The following is a 19,509-nucleotide window of genomic DNA, read 5'->3' as shown; positions in this document are numbered from 1 at the left end:
CATGCAATATTTAAGCCTGTGTGTCTGATTTATTTCACTTAACAAATGTCTCAAGGTGCATCCCTTTTTTAAAAAATGACTCAGTTACTGATCTTCATAGCTATAAGTACTCCCTTGAATATAATACATTTTTTGTATCAGTTCATTTGTTGATGATATATAGGCCGCTTCCATGGTTTAGCTATTAAGAATTTTGGTGCTATAAACATGGGTGTGCATGTATTGCTGTAGTATAATGTCCTTAACTCTTTCAGAAGATACATAGAAAGGGAATAGCTGGGTTGAATGGAATTCTTAGTTTCAGTTTTTTGAGGAAAATGAATTTCCTACTTCCTTTCCACAAACTCCTATATATCATAGGTTAATTACTAAAGTTGTATAACTGGAGATTTCCCAGAGAAATTAAGTTGTGAAATCATAGCAATTCATCATGATGTCTTTCATCATAATTAGTTTCTGTGCAACAAATCATTTTATTATATTAGCTTATTATTTTTTCTTAATGGAATGAAGGCTGGCATGGTGCTGTAGGCCCAGCACTTTGGCGGCTGAGGCAAAAGAATCCTGAGTTTAGATGTCAGCCTGGGAAACCTAGCAAAACCTTGTCTCCCCCTTTAAAAAAAAGAAAAGAAAAGAAAAAACAAATTTTCTAAGTAAGGAAGTCTTCCAGAAAATTGAAATCTTACCAATATGAAAAAATACTTTATTTTAAATTGTATTTGCTGGGTATTTTTTCTGTGGAAAACCCATGCATAAGCTCTCAGAGTGAATATAATTTATCATGTTGCAATACATTTATTTTCTAAAGTTGCCAATTTGTTTCTGGTTTAAACAACCTTCTGTCTTCTGCTGGTTGGATTCCTCTAATACAGTATTAGGTCCATCAGAAATTTGCAGAGAATTATATATCAGATAGTCATAAAACTCAAGATCTTAGTTTCTTTACATACGGTGTTACAAAGTTCATGGCAACTCTTTTGAGATTAATTTATTTACTTATTAGCTTTTTGAGCAGAGGTTTTACTATATAGTTCAGGCTAGCATTGTACCCTCGGCTGGCCTCATACTAAGGCAATCCTCCTGCCTCAGTCTTCTGAGTGTTGGGATTACATGTGTATATCACAATGCCCTGCTGTTTTTGAAATTTTTAAATGCTCCTTTGATCCAGGAAATGACAGTTGCTAAAAAACTAGTATCCTGTTAAGTGATATGCATATAAGTAGCATTCTGTTTTTTTCATACACTATTCATGTTTTGTTTCAGAACCTGTCTGAGAAACTCTCTGAACAAGAGCTAGAGTTTCGCCGTCTCAGTCAAGAGCAAGTGGACAATTTTACTCTGGATATAAACACTGCCTATTCCCGACTAAGAGGAATTGAGCAGGCTGTTCAGAGTGAGCAGTCTTATGTTTCCTCATAATCTTAGTGCATCATCTCACAGTAATGGGGTACATGTACCAACATCAGGTCATGAGGATACTCAAGTCACTACTCCACTTGCATTCATTTCTTGGAAAGGTTGTCCCAGGCTTGATAGGTTTGGAACATAACAGCATTGTGAGCAGAAATCATTGGTGGGGGTATCAGTAACTCGTGTGACAAACGAGATCATTTTTTCAAGGCAGTCTACTCCGTATGCTTTTCCTGGGTCTGGTGTGTGTCTGTGTGTTTCCCTCCCCATGCACTGGAATTTTATCTAGAGTTGACAATTTGCTGAATCTACCCTCCAAGTGGATGGTAGTTATGCTGAGGCCTCTGTATCACATGGAAAGGGACAGTCCTGTGACAATGGCTATGTTGATAAAACAGGTCCCTTTGGCATGTTAAGGAGTGTTTTATCAGAACAGTAAAATTAAATAAGAACAATATAGGTACTCAGGAAGTTCAACTCAATCTAGCACAGTACTTCTTTGAAGTGTTCCCTTTTTTTTCTTTTTTCAGAAAATTTTAGTGGCTTTAACATAAATTTTAGCCAGATTTGTGTAACATGTTTTCTTCTCAACATCTGAGTTAGAGGTCCTGCAACTGGGAGTAACTTCTATGAACTGTATTTGGGCATGCATTGTCCCGAGTATCATAGGAAGAAAGGAGACTTCTGTGTTTGTGCGCGTGTATCCTCCCAGCTTTCTCTGTTAGGTCAGTGAAAGCAAAGCTTCATCAAAGTATGGCTTGCCTCAGTGTTAGAGACCAGTAGAAAGAACACAAGAAATAAGGGGTGGGGCGGATTGTAGGAGGCTCTCTCTAGCCGCGTCTTCCTCATGAGGATTCCGCTTGTTGAATGTGCTTCACTTCTGTGAATACAAGTGGTCAGGTGGAGAGAAAAAAACGTTGTTTAATCCTTGCTTTCTTCATAGGTCACGCAGTTGCGGAGGAAGAAGCCAGAAAAGCCCACCAGCTCTGGCTTTCAGTGGAGGCTCTAAAATACAGCATGAAGACCTCATCTGCAGATTCACCCACTGTCCCTTTAGGGGGTGCAGTTGAGGCCATCAGGGCCAGCTGTGCTGAGAATGAGTTTGCCCAAGCATTAACCGCAGCTCTCCCTCCAGAGTCCCTGACTCGGGGAGTGTACAGTGAAGAGACCCTGAGGGCTCGTTTCTATGCTGTCCAAAAACTAGCCCGACGGGTAGCGATGATCGATGAAACCAGAAATAGCTTGTACCAGTACTTCCTGTCCTACTTGCAGTCACTGCTGCTATTCCCACCTCAGCAACTGAAGCCACCAGCAGAGCTATACCCTGAGGATATCAACACATTTAAGTTACTCTCCTATGCCTCCTATTGCATTGAGCATGGTGACCTGGAGCTGGCAGCAAAGTTTGTCAATCAACTGAAAGGGGAGTCCAGACGCGTGGCACAGGACTGGCTGAAGGAAGCCCGAATGACCCTAGAAACTAAACAGATAGTGGACATCCTGACAGCATACGCTAGTGCTGTAGGAATAGGAACCACGCAGGTGCAGCAAGAGTAAGGTCCAGGAGAGGTGTAATGTCATCTCCCGTCAGAGGAGTCAGCAGTGACATATGAAGGGTTTGTTACAAGGATCCCAGAATTGTCCAGAAGTGAGCAGGTTCCAAATCTTGTGCTAAATGTTAACACCCGTTGCATTCATCGTCCCACTTGCTGTCATGTCAGTGAACTCCAGGAGTGTTTTCTTTGCAACTTGTGAGACATTTCCTGTTTTTCAGGTTTTACTGATCAGGTTTGTGAGCCACTCAAAATAATGTTTGTGATCCTTACTACTGGTTCTGCTCTTGGAGCAGACTGAATAAAGGAACATGATGAAATCAGTGTTATCCCTTTTTAAAAAGTGCCATTTCTACTTCACTGTATATGCAGAAAGCTTCTTTGAGCAGCAGCAGAAGTCTCTTAAGAACTCTGGTGTTCTCAGGCTGTGAACTGGGGATTAGCAGAAGTTTGAGACCTGCTTCTTGGCTTTGGTGAATTGATTCTTGCTAGTCAAACTCAAGAGTGATTGATGTTTGAGCCAAAATGCCAGGATATTTATAATTTTTGTTTTTGAACCAAGGATCACAGCCTTGCACTTGCCAGGCAGGTGTTTGTGCCACTGAGCTAAATCCCTGGCCCTAGGATATTTATACCTGAAGACTGATTATTCCAGTGGTCAGCATAAGAAAATGTATGCTTCCCAAACTAGATTGTGCTCCACAGGAGCAGGGCGTTTTGTTGGGATCCAGTATGCACACCTGTGCATCTGCACGAAGCAGTGCTCATACCACTGCTTGTCATCCCTACTAGTGTTGCACTGTTTTCCAGTATTTGAGTTATAAAATTCACTTGAGTGGAGGCAGTGAGCATGGAATCCTAGCGAATGGGTTAAATAACTTTGTATACTTCACATGTACTTCCCTAAGAACCCAGAGGATCATACTGGATAAACTATATTTCCTATCTTTTGACTTAATTTTTACTCCCTGAACAATTCTTCTTTATAAAAACACTGAGAACTTTATTTTACAGAATTAACAATTTCTTGTTGGGGTTTATGTGCCTAAGATTATGAAGGAGGTGCTTTTATCTGACAACTTATGTGTAAATCACAAGGACATTATTTCTCCAGGTAGTCTCTTTCTTAGATGTAGGTACTTGCATGCTATAGACCTTGTACTTTCGTTTGGGGATACATTAGCTTTTTTTTTTTTCTGGGGATCAAACTCATGACCTCACATTTGCCAGGCAAGCGCTTATGCTGCAGAGCTAAATCCCTGCAGCCCCACATTAGTCTTATCATTGGCGTGATGGTAGCATCCTTTATGTTCCCTACCACATGTAGCTTCCCTGCTTTGGGAAATGCCTTGGTTTCTGAAGGTAGTGGCACTCTGGGGCTCTTCTTGGGAATGATGCTTTCATGAGGAGAGAATGGGCAGTTCTAAATTAAGTCTTCCTCTTTGGAATGGCATGAAATGGTAGAATACTTGAACTTATAAGGCATAGAAAGACTAAGCAGAGAAGTGCTTAAAATTCCAATTTTACTCAGAAAAAAAATAGATTGTAAGGATCTTCAGATCAAGTAAGCGACCTGATTCCAGCTCCTCATTCCATAAAAATGACCACTGGCTTTCAGATCTTAGTACAAAGCTGCCTACTTCCATTGCTTACTGGGAAGTGATACAGTATTGAAAAGGGGGCCCTGCTGAGCCAGTCTAGTCTGTTTTTCCTCGGGCCCCACACAGCTTTCTGAGGTGAGGCTTGCCTGGATTCTCCATTGTACAAGGGATGGAATCTGAAGGCTTAGGGAGATGGGTACAGCTGTAGGCAGCTGGAGCAGGCCAGCTTCACATAGCATGTCACACCACTCCCACTTACTATGTTAAAGATCTCATAAAGCTAAGGGTCACTTCTCTTGCTTCCCATGTCTCAGTGTTTCAGCCTTGAATTAAGATTATATTCCTGCCTCCCACCAATTGCTGTTGCCAGGCAGTGGCACACACCTGCAATCCCAGTACTCAGGAAGCAGAGGCAGGAGCATCACTTCAAGTTTGTAGCCAGCCTGAACTGCACAGCAAGACTGTCTCAAAAAATAAGTACCACATTCTAAAACAAACCCTAAGCTTTAGTATTTAAAGCTGCAAAACCAAGTTAACAAATGAAGTCTTTTTGGTTTTGAGATTAGGGTTTTGCTGTGTGCCTAGGCTGGCTGTGAACTCATGGCAATCTTCCTGCTTCACCCTCCAAAGTGCTGGGATTACGGATGTGTACCACCACACCCAGATCATTAAGCGTAATTTTTGATACAGTAAGTCTGACACTTTCTCCACTCCCCATTTGTAAGCTGTACGTTCTTAAGCATACCTGTTAAAGATTGCACCTGGAATACTTGTGAGTCGACGAATTGTGTCATCTTCAGGCACACTACTGTTACAGCTCTTACCTATGTAAGGTGATTTCTTTAGCTTGCTGGTTTTTGTCGTTTTGTGAGACAGGTTCTATGTAGTTCTTACCGCCCTTGAAATGTGCTATGTACCCAGGCCCCTAAATTCTTGATCCTCCTCCTCCTCAGGCTCCTGTAGCTTGTTTGTTCTGTTGAAAGGGCTGGGAAGGAGCAAGTTTAGGCTGGGCTGGGAAGAAGTTCTGTCATAAACAAACTCTTGGCTGCCTTAGTTTTTAAGAATCCAGTCTTTCTGAGCTCCTCTTGGGCTTGATTCCCCAGCAGTCCTGAGTTCTCTCTATTCACAGCTAGGCAGGCTCAGCTTGACAGCACTTTCTGATGGGCTCTGCCCTATGATAGTGCAGACCAGTTCACTCCCCAGATGCTGCACACCTTATGTCATAGCCTAGCACATATCTTAGACCAGCTAAATCAACAGTCTTTCCCCTGGGAAAATCCCACTTAACCTTTCAAGTTTAACCTGAATGATTCTGTAAAACTGGTCTTATCCATCTATGTTCCAAAAGACCTCAGGTATTAGTGCTTTTCAAATCTTTTTGACCAAGGCCGGCGATAAAAAATTTACATCACTATTTGGTACACTTGGTACACACCCATGCTCAATTTAGAACTGCATGTGGTGTATTTTGTTTTTCAGGACTCAGGACTGAATCCTGCACCTTGCACTAGGTGTTAACCCCTAACCCTTTTTATTTGCCGGCAGGTGGCTTTATATTTGACTCCTCCTGCCTCAATCTCCTGAATAGCTGGGATTAAAGGCATACACCACCGTCTGGCTTTTACTTGGATTTTCTGATCTTAAAAATTCTCATCACCGCCCACCGAAACTGACTTCAGACTCTGCAATCAAAAATCACCTTATTTTACAGAATAGGGGTGCACAACCAGTGACAACACAATATGATTATGGTTTTAACCCTCTGCAAAGGCTGAAGCATTTATTAAGTCCATTCGGCATTTATCAATACCTAAGTGCTAGATTTGAGTTTAATTCTAAATCCATTTAAGGTCATTTGATCCTTTTAAATTTTTTGCTTGAATACTCCAATACAACTGTAGCGAAACATTAAAGAGTTCTTAATGTTTTGAAATGTTCTGTTGTATAGTTTAAAAGTTCTACACATTGATAAGTGAAGTCTGAGGTAGCGCTGAAGCTTATCCTGTCTTACCTTTTGTCACTGAAACAAAATACCTGATGCCTAAAGTTGGAAAGGAAAGGTTTATTTTTTATAGTTTTTGGAGATTTTAGTATATATTTAGTTGGCTCCAAGGCAAGGTGGCATGGCAGGCTGCAGTTTATGGTAGCTGTAAACAACAAAATGGAAACCAGCAAAAGAGACAGACACATCTTCTTCCTGCCATTACATTATATGTTGGCTCTACCGCTAGGTGGATATAACACTGACACCATCAATCTAAGTGCTAGACAATGAATCAATCACAAATACACAATGCAAACCCAATGCAAACCCAACACAAACCGTAACATTCCCCATAAATAACTTCTCCTTTTCCCATTCTCTCACTTCCATTGCTGTTAGAAAAGTTCCTCTCAAGGTTTCACTATCCACAGCCCACACTTTATAGTATGCTGTTGTTGGTTTTGCAGTACCGAGGATTGACCTTTGCCCTGAATCACACCCCCAGCTTCTGCCTGCCCATTTTTTTAGACAGAGTCCCTAACTAGGCTTCAATTTAAAACCCTCCTGCCTTAGCCTCCCTCAGTGCTGGGATTATAGGTGTGTATCATCGTGCCTAGCTTACAGAGAACTGTAAAGACTATCAGAATTAAACATTAGATATAATGGAAGCTGGACATGATAACAAACTGTAATCCTAGCACTTGGGAGGCTGAGGCAGAAGGACTGCCATGAGTTTGAGGCCAGCCCTACACAGTGAAAACCAATTTCCAATTCCCAAAAAAGGACATATATAGATTAATTACATTTATTTACAGTCTCCATTTTATCAGCAGTGCAGCCTACAAGTACCATTATCCTGTTTAAACAAGTCTTAACATGCACAACTATTCACATCTATATATTCCTCAATTTGAGATACTACTAATTTCAAGAAAACCTTTAAGTTCAAAGCAGCAGCAGCATTCAAGCCAACAAAGGCTGGCGAGCAACAGCATGCCACCCCTGGCAGGGTGGACACGCCATGGATATGGAGGGTGCGTCGTAAGTGCCACGATGTGCACTGATGTCCGAAGAGTGGAGATGGCAGTGCTGCTGCTTAAATGTATCTCTTGAGCGATGCACTGATCAGTGGTTTAGTCAACAGCATATTAGAAGATGGATCTAAAGTCAGTGCTGTGTCCACTGCTGCTTCACAGTACCAAATTCAGCAAATCCATATCCTGTCTTTTTTGTATACTAGTTAAATGTTTCATTTGTCACTGTCACTATCACTGTCGCTGTCGCTGTCACCATCACTGTCACTAGCCAATGCAGTTAGGTTGCCCAGGGCATTCCTGTAAGGAAAAGTCATTGCACGTTACACTGTAGCTCGTCAGGGGCTGGGCCTCAGTGTCTCAACACTCATCCCATCAGGCTGCATGCAAAGAAGGAATTTCCCACAGCCCCTGACTCAGAGCATTTAATCACTAAACCTGTGGCTGGGGATTTAGCTCAGCAGGATAAGCACCTGCCTTGCAAGCAGGCAGTCGAGTTCGGTCCCCGGCACCGATTTAAAAAAAAAAAAAAAAAAAAAAAAAAAAATCACTAAACCACTCCATTTTATAAGGGAAAAATGGACCACAGCAGAGATCTGCATCTGACTGGGAGGAAAACATGCCCTATTCTTTCACTGTTAAGATTCGAGTGCTGCTTACTTTTGTTCTGGGTCCATTGCAAAGTCCGTCATTGCTCTCTGGATGAGATTCTCACAGACAGGCAAGCTGAAGGCGTTTGCCAGCTTCACAACCTCAATGGCCTGGGCAGGACTGTTGCATACTTTTGCACTGTCCATAAATTCATTCAGCAGTTCACCTCTGTTTTTTAAAAAAAGCAAAACATGAACAGTCTCCAACAGAAACCCTCCAAGCAAAGATTTACACATAAAATTCAGACTAGTCTCATTAATAAAACCCTCAAGTAGCTTTGGAGTCAAATTATATGACATCTAAAGACTCAAAGGAATAATGAATATTCATTGACTCAGGGTATTTTAAGGATCTACCTATGCCCAGTGTGTCACGATCACTGATCACAGGTGAAAACTGCTCGCCTCTGGAGGCCTTGGATGGGAGAGGGTTTGCTTCCTAAGCAGTGCACCAAAATTCAGTGGCAAACATATGTGAACAAAATGCAATCGCCCACAAGAGCTGAGCTCATCTAATTCCAGCCTGTACCACGTGAGGCCTGTTACATTCAACTTACCTGGGGATTTTATTATGCTTCCGAAAAAGCCCGAACATCTTCCTGCGCAAGAGAAGACAGGAGAATGACTATAAAACTAGGTCATCAGATGAAGCTGTGCTCCCTAGCCTCAGAGACTAAACAGCCTTTTCACACTGGAAACGCTGCATGATGTCCATCTGGGCCACACTGTTACATGTTTCACAGCCAAATGTGAACATGGTCAGTGCAGAGCACTGGAGCACATGCTACACCCCTTTGCAGGCGAAAGCAGCACGAGGCAGAGCCTGGCCTCCTCCCTCCTGTAACAGCGTGGGTCTGTCCCTAAACTCTGCTATGAAGAGCAGGCTCAGATTGAGGCAAGTCTCATGTAAGTGCCCGCCATCAACCTGCCACATGCAGGACAAAGACGGAACACATACATTCAGCTCCCATGATTCAGCTGAGGTCCGTACCCCTGCGCCATTCATCACAGCCTGAGTCACAGCAAGTGTGTTAATTAACCTACCTGAGCAAACCAACATACGCAAATACTACGCTCCTCTGAAGCAGTGAAGGTGCTAACCAGGCCATGTGTAGTGAGCCACACTAGTAAGACAAGTTGCAGCACTTTACCTGGAGACAATTTAACAGCCAGGTGTGAAGTTATTAGGCAAGAAGCCATGCATTATGCACCTCAGGCCCCTCAACCAACACATTTCCGTCCAACTCAAACTAAAAGCAGAACTGTGACTACCCCCTTATGGTATCCTTTCATTGATTCTTATGCGAATGAATATACATAAGGTTCCCATTCATAAAACTAATGGCTGAAAATAGTATGTGAGTGAAGTATTGATGAAAAACATAACTTACAGAATGGCATAAACTCAAAATGGCTTCTAGTCAAAGCCACAATTAGTAAATGCTGGTTTCTAAGAAATCTAACTTAAAGGTTAGGGAGTGGAGATGCGAGTGGTACTCAAATAACAAATCCAGTAAGCAGCACAGTAAAGAAAATGTTTCTTTGCTCACTTTATTCTATTTCCATGGGCTGACAAGTGAGGGAAACGACACGGGAAAGACAACATGCAGCCCACCTAAACTACGCATGCCCTGTTTTCAAACACTGTACATCACATACAATGACCTTCTTCTAAAAATCTGCGTTTTAGCTGATAATTTCTAAGTTCCACTGAAAATTCACTATGCATTGAAGTTTGGCTCTTGATAACAGATCTTACAACGACATTAGAGAACATATATGCGTTTATACTCATAGAAATGCTTTGAAGTGTACTCATGGTCTGTACTCACCAGGCGTCCTGGGCTCTCTCAGCCCTTAAAAAGAGGATGGCTATACAGTTGAGAACACTGGCTGGCCAACTAGGAGCAGCCTGTTTGGCTTCTTGGCTTTCATAAGTAGATTTGATGTCAGCAGCACAATCAGCAAACGCCATCTGCAGCTGAGAAGCTCTAAGAGTCAGCAGAACTGCAGAGCTGGTATGATGGTCATTTAAGTTCAGAAGAGAACATTGCACCACATGAACATGTGATGTATATGGTTTATAAAAGAGTAAAAAGAACAAAAGGCCCTGTTCTATGATAAATAATTGGATTATATCTAGTTTCAAATGCAACTATGAATTTTCTTTCCATGTGGCAACTTTTTAAAATCAAGCTATGTTCAGCATAGGGAGGAGTTATTCTCCTGTAGTTTGCTTTGAACCACAGGAAACAGAGTGACTTCAGGATGTGCATTCGTACAGCTAAATGTTTAGTAGATGTATCATAACCTAAATCTAGGTCTGGAGGCTGAACCCTCCACAATGACAGATTAAGCCAGAAAAACTACCCTGTAAAAAGTCTGCAGTGTCAGAGGATTACTGATGAGTGCAAATCTAAAAATGACTATGAAACAGCCCTACCTGTGGTGGGTGTTTATCCCTTGCCATGAGCATCAGGATTTCTTCTCTTAGGTCATTGCGAAATGTATGACCATATTCTTTACTATCTTAAAAAAAAAAAAAAAGAAACATAAAAATGATCACCAAAATGCTAAACTTTTGGCATTGTTCAATGTTGGTTGTTAACTTTATTGTTTTCATTCATAAAAACAAGTTGCTGCCAGGCATGGTTGTGCACACCTGTAATTCCAGCACTTGGAAGGCTGAGGCAGAAGAATTCTCACAAGTTCGAAGGCAGCCTAGATTACACAGTAAGTTTAAGGCTAGCCTGAGCTACATAGCAAGAACCTGTCTAAAAAAAAAAAAAAAGAGGGAACCCATGTACGACATTTCGGCAGCCCCCAGCTCCATCTACTTATTTGGAAACTTTTCAGTGTTCTCTTCCACACAGTCTTTAGAGCAATCTTGTGCAGGGAAGGTCTGTATTCCAGTTTCATAGAAGCTAATAGACATTTGGAGTATCTGTGTCTCACCTTGCACTCTTATTTATACTCACAGATCAGATCAACACACGTCCATGCCATGGCTGTCACTGAGAAACATGGTTATCACAGACCAAAATGATCCAACAGTGTACAGAGGAGCAGCTGGGGCTTTAAGGTCACGGCCCTGCACTCAGAATCTGCCACACAATTAGCACTAATCTTCCCTGGGTCACATCACACAAGAGCTACACAAAACTGAACTAACTAAAATGTCACAAAGGGAGAAACAGGTCATTTTCAATAAAGTGTTACTCACACAGTTCTATACGTGACATGAGCAAGTGATCAAAGTGATGTCAACTAATGTATTTAACCCAGCCCCAAAAGGAAGTTGTGTCCCACTAGTCAGTCAAGCTATCAGATGCTGAAGGAATGCAGGCCTGACACTAACCTTTCCAAATCTGAGGAATCATTTCTAGCCGGTTGGCCACATCCAAAGCTTGGAGAAGGTCTATCAGCATTTGGGAATGGGGAAAGAGCACCTGATTAGGAGACACACAGATCTAGTTTTAAATCACTGGAAGAATACTCCAAATTCACGTACAATGATAAATGAGAAGTCATGAGCGAGCTTACCGAAGGCATCAGGTCTTTATACCATTTTAATGTGACATCAATTTGTTCCATTAGACAAAGCAAACTGAAAAACTTTGTACTGTAATATAGAGAAAAAGCATATTTAACATCTGTACATCTAACAAGGTTAGGCTTAGTGAAACTGAATGTACTGATATTTACAATTTTAATTCACACAAGCCAATACTCGACCCAAGATGGGCTAACTGTGCCTAACGTCACAATTAATATCTTCCCTCCCTTCAGCAGGCCATTTATCCGGTCCTAGCAAGCAGGTACTGAGTATCCCAAGCACATGAAAAACAGTGTGAGCAAGGATTCAGACACACAGAAGACAATCGTCATAACATTTTCCAGGCTATGTCCTTAAATTCACGTTTTTATCTGCCTAGATGCAAACTCACTGATGGAACAAACTTCCTAGTCTCATGGACACTAATCTTCAAATACTTTTTAAAAAGCAAGGGACTGGGAAAAAATCTTTAGGGATTCTCTCTGGCTTAATAATTTGAAAATATATTAAGGGGAAAGAAAAAAAAAAAAAGATACAGAGATTTTAAAGTTACAAAGAAAAAATTCAAAGCACACACACTACCCTGTTCAGTAATTTTACTAATTCTTTACTTTCAATGTGCTCACTTGTTAAATAACAGGCATGCTTAAGGCATGTTTAAGGGATGAGAGGGAGAACCACCAAAAACTTTTCACTTTCAAAATCTACTACTTAGAACAAAAGGATACGTTTCCAAGCACACTTACTAATAGAAATTACGTTGAGAATCAGATCCGATGAATTTCCAGTTGTCTCCTGTGTTTAAAAGGCCATGCACTTGGTAAGCAAGGTCTAGATCTCTGAGGGATGAGCACTGAAAATATGCAAGTAGCATTACTCTGACACTCTTCAAAGCTGCACAGTGGCTTATTACATAAAAAATATAGTTTCTCGGGGAAGTTTGAACTGGGGAAAAAATAAGCTTTAAAAATTTACAGCAAAATCATTATGAGTTAATATTATACCTCTAGAAATAAATCCTACAAAAAAACACATGGTGTGCTCACAGGCTGGTATCACATTAACTCCATGAACTCTCTCCCCCAAATCACCCACACTATACAGTTCTTTCCTCCTGTGAAATACTGATCCTTATCAACAATTACATCACCACAGAAGGATGTCTGACTGTGTGTACTTTTCAGTGCAGAAAGGAAAAATCCTGGAAAATATACATGGAAGTGCAAAGCAATTATCCTTCTATCCAAGATCTACTTTATTCATACTGAAACAGCCTGATACTTTTCTTATGATAAAATTAAAAGCCAAAGTCAAAAGTAATGATTATCAATTTAAAATTAACCAGTCAGGCATTGTGCTACACACCTCTAATCCCAGTTCTTGGGAAGCTGAATCAGGAAAAGGATGAGTTTAAGGCCAACCAGGCTACATACTAACATTCTGTCTTTAAAAAAAAAAATCTTTTTTGTAAAAGATAAAAGCAAATGTAAAATACTTCAGAAGCTTTCTGAATAGAAGCATAAAAAAAGCAATGTTTATAATAATTGCAGGGCAGGCGTGTTACATAATTTACAAGCAGATTTTAGACACGCAAAACCAACAGTGAAGACATGAACAAAAGTTAACAGGTAGGAAGTCAAAGAACATAATTACAGTTAAATTCAAGAAATGAAAATTATCTTTAAAATCAAGACTATGAAATTAAATGAGAAATGATACTTACAACATTCATAGCCGACTGAAAAAACTTATCTGGAAATCAAAGTGGTAAGAGTTTATATTATTAAAAGTGAAGTATGTTTTATAATAAAAACCCTGCAAAGACTGGTACAACCACTGTGGAAATCAGTGTGGAGATTCCTCAAAACACTTGGACTAGCAGTCCCGTTCAACCCAGCTATTCCCCTTCTGGATATCTTCCCAAAAGAACTAAGACATAGTACCACAGTGATATATGTGCACCCATGTTTACAGCAGCATAATTTGTAACAGCTAAATCTTGGAAACAACCTAAATGCCCATCAACTGAAGAATGGATAAAAAAGTTATATTTTTACACGACAGAGTACTACTCAGTCATAAAGGATAAACTGCAGACTTTTATAGGTAAATGGATGAAACTTGAGACCATACTAACTAGTGAAATAAAAAAAACACGTATGTGGTAAACATCGTATTGACTCACTAGTGTGAGAAGCTGAAAGAAACGATATATGTATATGTATACAAAAAACAGTTAAGGTAGTTATACTACTGATTTCTCCAAGTTCACGAAAGAGAAAGATTTGTGTTGGTATTGTTCGGACAATTGGCTGTAGATGTCTTGTGCTCTGGGTGAATGATTTGGGGATGATAATGCATGTACTGTTGTTGCCCCCTGGTTGATGTGTTTTGAAATTTTGCTGTTAAGTTTTTTCTTTTGTTTTTCTTTTGAAATACAATGTATATGAAAAAACAAACAAACAAACAAACCCTGCAAACTGAATAGGTAACCTTTTTTAACAACAAGGAATAAAGCTAAAGAAATAAAAATAAGACAGAAATTTTGTCTTCATACTAACCACCCAAAAGATTGCTAAGATAAGTAAACCCTTCTCACTGCCAGAGCTCTAATTGCTGGTACTCAGTCAGACAAATGGTCTTGGTCTTTTAATGAGAAAAACTCAAGCAATTTCTGTACATACCATCATCCAGGTCCAATGGAGAAAATTTCTTTCCCTCTAGTTCTTTCATTATACTATAGATGAGGAGGAGAGAATGCCCCTTTACAGGGCTTCCTGTAGAATAAGAAAAGCAAAAGGGGTTTACCAGGGGTCCACTTCTTGCACCACTACCAAATTCACAACACCTAGTGAAACTCATACCTCCTGAGACTAAGGGCTGGCAGAGTGTTGAGCAGGGGCGGTACTTATTAAAGGAAGCACTGTACGCCACAGTGCCACTCTAAGAGCTGAGCACTCACAGGGCTCTGTCCATGTATCCCAGTCCCCTGCTGTTTCTTCAGGAGAAGCTTGACTTTCACTGGAGTAGGGGCAAACAGCAGCACATGACACATACTCAGTCCTCAGAAACCCACATACTTAGAAAAAGGGAACTGTATGAGCTGAGTACTAACAGGTCCAGAAAAATCATATACAGTGTATCTAGCCAAATATTAACTTCCTTTACCTGCCTTTTTCTAAACCTTAGTGATAAGATGGTTGTAGTAACTGCAGATTATCTTGTTATAATTTCCTGAAGCATGTATGTTTTCTAACTGCCTATTATATTAGATTCATTAAATTCTATTATATATGCATTTCTTTGTTATTGTAGGCACTCTCCTTTGGGAGAAATTTTAGAAATTATCACTGCCAACAGTCAACTGATACAAAGAAACTGGAACTCCTCTGCCTCCCAGCCACCACTGTCATAGCTGCTACTTAGGATGGCTAATGTGCTCTGCCTGTTTAACAACTGAACCAAAGTAGCAACGTAACGGCACAGAGAAAAGCAACACATTCTGCTCAGAAACACCAGCGTGGCTACAATCCCACCATGTTTAAAAGCATAAAAATTTACAGAATATAATTGCTGTGGAAGTCATTTATCTATTATCAAGATAGTCAACACTGGATTTTTTTTTAAAGCAAATGAGTATAGGTGAAGGTGCGGCTCTTGCAAATTTAGCCCTCTAAATCAGAGAACTGGGCTTCCCTACTATCGTTTTTATAAAACCTAGCACAGGAAGGAGTAAGTTCTACTGTATCACTCAGGGTTTTATTTTTTTCTCAGATTGGAGGCAAATGAACAAGGTTCTTAAGTGCCTACTGCTGTACATGCCTTCCAAGCATAACTCAAGACTGTGTAATTCATTTCAGCACCACACCCATCCCAGTCCCTTATAACATAACTGGTAGTGGGCAGAGCGGAAATGTCACCTCAGATGCGCCTGGCTCCAAAGTCCACAGCTCCCATAGGAACTAACTGACCTATAGGTAGGAGACAAACATGGTCTAAAGGTCCTCCTCCCAGAGGCTTCAAACTTTTACTGGAGCAACTCTGTCCACTAGCTTTCTACAAAGACGGAAATGTCCTGTATCTACATCACTGAATATGTAGCCACACAGCGCTGCTGGGCTCTAACATCACAATGTCTTTGTTTTACTCATGCATGTTTACATGCAGTTAGTGGCTCCTGTAGTGGACAACAGAGCTCAAGAGACCAAAATAACTGCAAACTAAAACACTTGTGTCCATTCTTATTTGCCCAGCAATTCCAGTACATTTAGTAACTCTCTCCTCTCCAGCTCATCTTTTCCATCACAAACAGGGCCACAACACTCAAGGATAACTTTTTGCTCAGGTTGCAAATGTTAGTTGAGAATTTTCCATTCTTAATTCAGATGCAGATAAGATAACCTGCAAAAAATCATACAAATTCAAAGGAGGTCAATTTTCTACAAAAATTAAAACATAAATTAAAATGATACTCACCATGCTGATAAAACACGTGGATAAGATGATGATATGTTGCAAGTGAGGGTTCTCAAATTACCAGATGAATAGAAAAAAATAACAAATTAAAAATACAGCTACCCAAAATTCAGCTGAGGCACACTGAACTATAAAATACTGATATTCATATTTAAGCAAAAGATGTATTTGTATTCCTCAAAACAGACATTTGCAGCCATCTTGTTATTGTAAATAATGTTATTATATGGTTCTCTTCATTGAAAACAATAAAGCGTAATGAAGTGAACTTATCTCCAAGCAACCTTCTAAATAACTAAGTATTGAAACAGACACACGTTTGGGTTGAAATACATAGCTATGTCAGAAACATGTCATGGAACTTTAAAACATCTAACCGAAAGGGATCAACTGTCTTCAGGATCAAGATCTGGAACTCCAGGGGCATAACTGGTTAGCACACAGCACTTTTACAGAATCAAGATTTACAAAAAGGATGTAAAATACTTAAATAACATTGCAATTTGCTGTAAACAACATGAAGATGATAAAAGTGCTCTCCACGACAGCAAGTGTAATTATCCCTGGCTTCTAGAAATCTTCACATTCTCAAGTCTTTAAAGTAGCATATAACTCGTATCACCTACTTAAAAATCATCTTCAGATTACCTGTAATACCTAATACAAATGCTATGCATACACTTGGCATATAATATCATTCAGAAACTGACAAAAACTGTTTTTTCCAAATACTTTTGATCTGTGGTGGAATCCATGGACACAAAGAGTCAACTGTACATGTAACTAACTGTGCCAAACAGTGGAAAGCATACTACAGCATACACACAAGCATCTTCAGTGTTTATATTGTCCTGAAATCTTTGATCAGCAGTCTCTTGTCTTTCTGAGGTCTCTGAGATGCACCCTTACCTATTCCAAAGGCTTTCATTTCACGTAAGGTCTGTAAGGCTGGCAATTTCCCAAACGCATAAAATCTTCGCAGGTTTTTTAGAATAGTATTAAAAGTCTGTAAATTTGGTTTCACCTTCTGTGCAACCATATCTTTTAGCAGACTCTAGGTGAATCAAAAGCAAGAAGTATTTTTTATTCATTGGAAGTTAATTTACCAAAACTTTATTTCATGTACAAGAAGAAAAATTTAGCTTTCTAGCTATGTTTGAAGCAGGGTGATAACTACAGTGTATTCCTAATTCAAGAATTATCTGCTAATTAGCAAGACCAGTGATTCTGCTTGAGAAGTCTAAGCTATTCATACCACCTAATTAAGGTGCCTGTCTACAGGTTTCTACATATTTTCTAAACAAAGGAAAAAATAAAATGTGTAATACTAAACCAGTGTGTTGTAAAAACGTATTTATATTCCTAAGTTACTAGACAACAATCAATCTAGTGACTTCAATTTAACTTACCCGACAGAAATTGGTCGGGTTGTAAAAAACCCCATGACACAGAATGAAAAAAGTAACCCAGGTCTTCCTGAATTCTAACAGTAGACTCTAGGTCAGGCACCCTCTTCTCAGGGATCAGACACAGCTGCTGAAAGTCAGTAAACAGGTTAACTGCTATCTGCGAGCAGTAACTGCCATCCAGATGCTCAATGTATGCTATCTCCATTCTGCACAAAGGAGAGTTAAGGTCTACCAAGAAGACAAATGAGGGTTCCTCCTTACCAATATATTATTCCATCTTTCCTCATATTTCTCACTCATTATCAATGCTGTTGCTTCGATCAATGCATTAAAAGTGTGTACATCAGCTATAAAAGAAGAAAAATCAAAATGTGGCCAATGACTAAGACAAGACCCAAAACTTTCTACTCTTGAGACAAAAAAGAGGGATAAAGAAGACATCTCAAACTCACCATGGAGTCTGTTATTTAATAATTCAGTGTACATGCTGAGTGCCTGTGCAAAGGCTCGATGCTGAAGAGGGGAAGGAAAAACAATCAACATCAAATTTATTCATCACAGCAAGGTATACACAACCTACAGGGCCAAGGACGGGAATATAGCAGTAAACAAAACAGACCAGGCCCCCACTCTCAGCTTATTTTCTGGTGCAGTGGTTTTCTACCAGGAGGTACTGGGAGATATAAACGAAGATATGTATAGTGGTCACAACTGAGGGTGAGGGAGGAGAGTACCACTCACACTCAGAGAAGAAGCCAGCAAGCTACTAAAACACTCTAAATGCACAGGCCAATCTCCCAACAATTCATTGGACACAACAGATTTGTAAAGGCTGAACATTCCTAATCCAAAAATTGTAAGATCTGAAATGGTACGAAGTGTGAAAGTACTGAGCAATGATACAATGCTGCCAAGTGGAAAAACTCCACACGTGCCTTATGATATAAAATTATTTTTGCTTGATGTGTAATGTATATGAAATTTAAACATGTTTTATGTTGAAAGTTGCCTACACCTCTCATTATATATACGCAAATACCCCAAATCCTTAATCTGAAACCTACTTCTGGTTCCAAGTGTTTTTGTGACAGGGCACTCAACTTAATCGCTGTGAGGTTGAAAAACTCTGATTTAGTGGACCTTAAGTATAATAGAAAGTAAAACAAGTATACCTTCACCATTCCCCGGATCATTGTGCAGTAGGAATGTTCATTCTTCTCTGGCATTAAAGCAAAGATTCGTTCAGCATTGTTATTTGCCCTAGATATTAATAGAATAAACATGAACCACAGAAATAGGGAAAACCAATAAACAGCCTGAGTTTCCAACACTCCTGGCAATCTGTCAAGCACTTTAGGCACAGAATCTCAGGTAACTCTTACTGTGCAGAGAGGGAGATATGGTTATCGTTATCTTGAAAATGGGAAAGATCAAGGTTAAAAGACTAAGTTGCCGGCAGTATTGCAAATAGGAGACATAGAAATAAAAGCAATATGCTTTTGAATAAGCAAAAGCTTATGAACAAGCAATAAATTCTCACAGTAATAACAAAATGCAAATGGTACAAATCCTTAGACAGAACTCCACAGAGGCAGCTGCTAGGAACAGTTCTTTCTAAACTCTTCCTCTCATATTCTAGCCTAAGTGCATGTATCTCTCTTATAAAAAAAAAAAAAAAAAAAAACCTACTCCAAAGCCCACACATGCCCTTAACTACTGTTCAGAATTACTACAATCAACCAAGATATTTAATGTACCCTTCCATGACATTCATGCCTTCAAAATGAGTTTTAGATATTAACGTATTTTCCTTCTCTAAATGCACTTGAAGTATTT

At 39.8% G+C, this 19,509-nt stretch overlaps 2 protein-coding genes and 1 non-coding gene across 18 annotated transcripts in view; 1 reads left to right on the top strand and 2 right to left on the bottom strand.

Moving 5' to 3' along the window:
* The window catches only part of Immt (inner membrane mitochondrial protein), a 35,066-nt gene extending 31,783 nt beyond the window's left edge, over positions 1-3,283 (top strand). For all 13 annotated transcript variants that reach the window (XM_063229678.1, XM_063229677.1, XM_063229676.1 and 10 more), the window contains 2 exons: positions 1,264-1,393; positions 2,354-3,283. In XM_063229678.1, the coding sequence (XP_063085748.1) occupies positions 1,264-1,393; positions 2,354-2,967 (744 nt within the window). In that variant the 3' untranslated portion in view covers positions 2,968-3,283. The remainder of the gene's footprint in view (positions 1-1,263; positions 1,394-2,353) is intronic.
* Positions 3,284-6,611: 3,328 nt separating this feature from the next.
* The window catches only part of Ptcd3 (pentatricopeptide repeat domain 3), a 28,417-nt gene continuing 15,519 nt past the window's right edge, over positions 6,612-19,509 (bottom strand). For 2 of the 4 annotated variants that reach the window (XM_003468892.5, XM_063229683.1), the window contains 15 exons: positions 18,846-18,933; positions 18,126-18,186; positions 17,935-18,020; positions 17,174-17,318; positions 16,265-16,315; positions 14,473-14,565; positions 13,512-13,540; positions 12,535-12,641; positions 11,776-11,854; positions 11,591-11,681; positions 10,676-10,761; positions 10,065-10,213; positions 8,790-8,831; positions 8,243-8,401; positions 6,612-7,882 (listed from right to left, as the gene is read on the bottom strand). In XM_003468892.5, coding sequence (XP_003468940.3) covers positions 7,798-7,882; positions 8,243-8,401; positions 8,790-8,831; positions 10,065-10,213; positions 10,676-10,761; positions 11,591-11,681; positions 11,776-11,854; positions 12,535-12,641; positions 13,512-13,540; positions 14,473-14,565; positions 16,265-16,315; positions 17,174-17,318; positions 17,935-18,020; positions 18,126-18,186; positions 18,846-18,933 — 1,351 coding nt within the window. In that variant the 3' untranslated portion in view covers positions 6,612-7,797. The other 2 variants (XM_063229682.1, XM_063229684.1) reach the window with 2 other exon arrangements.
* Positions 9,113-9,247, bottom strand: LOC111756590 (small nucleolar RNA SNORD94). Its single transcript, XR_002791016.1, has one exon. It is a non-coding gene; the product is annotated as a small nucleolar RNA SNORD94 (small nucleolar RNA).

The sequence above is a fragment of the Cavia porcellus genome, unplaced genomic scaffold, assembly GCF_034190915.1.
Source record: "Cavia porcellus strain 051 isolate PalLab524CR breed Dunkin Hartley unplaced genomic scaffold, mCavPor4.1 scaffold_18, whole genome shotgun sequence".
Lineage (NCBI taxonomy): Eukaryota > Metazoa > Chordata > Mammalia > Rodentia > Caviidae > Cavia > Cavia porcellus.
This window is presented reverse-complemented; position numbering and strand designations above follow the sequence as displayed.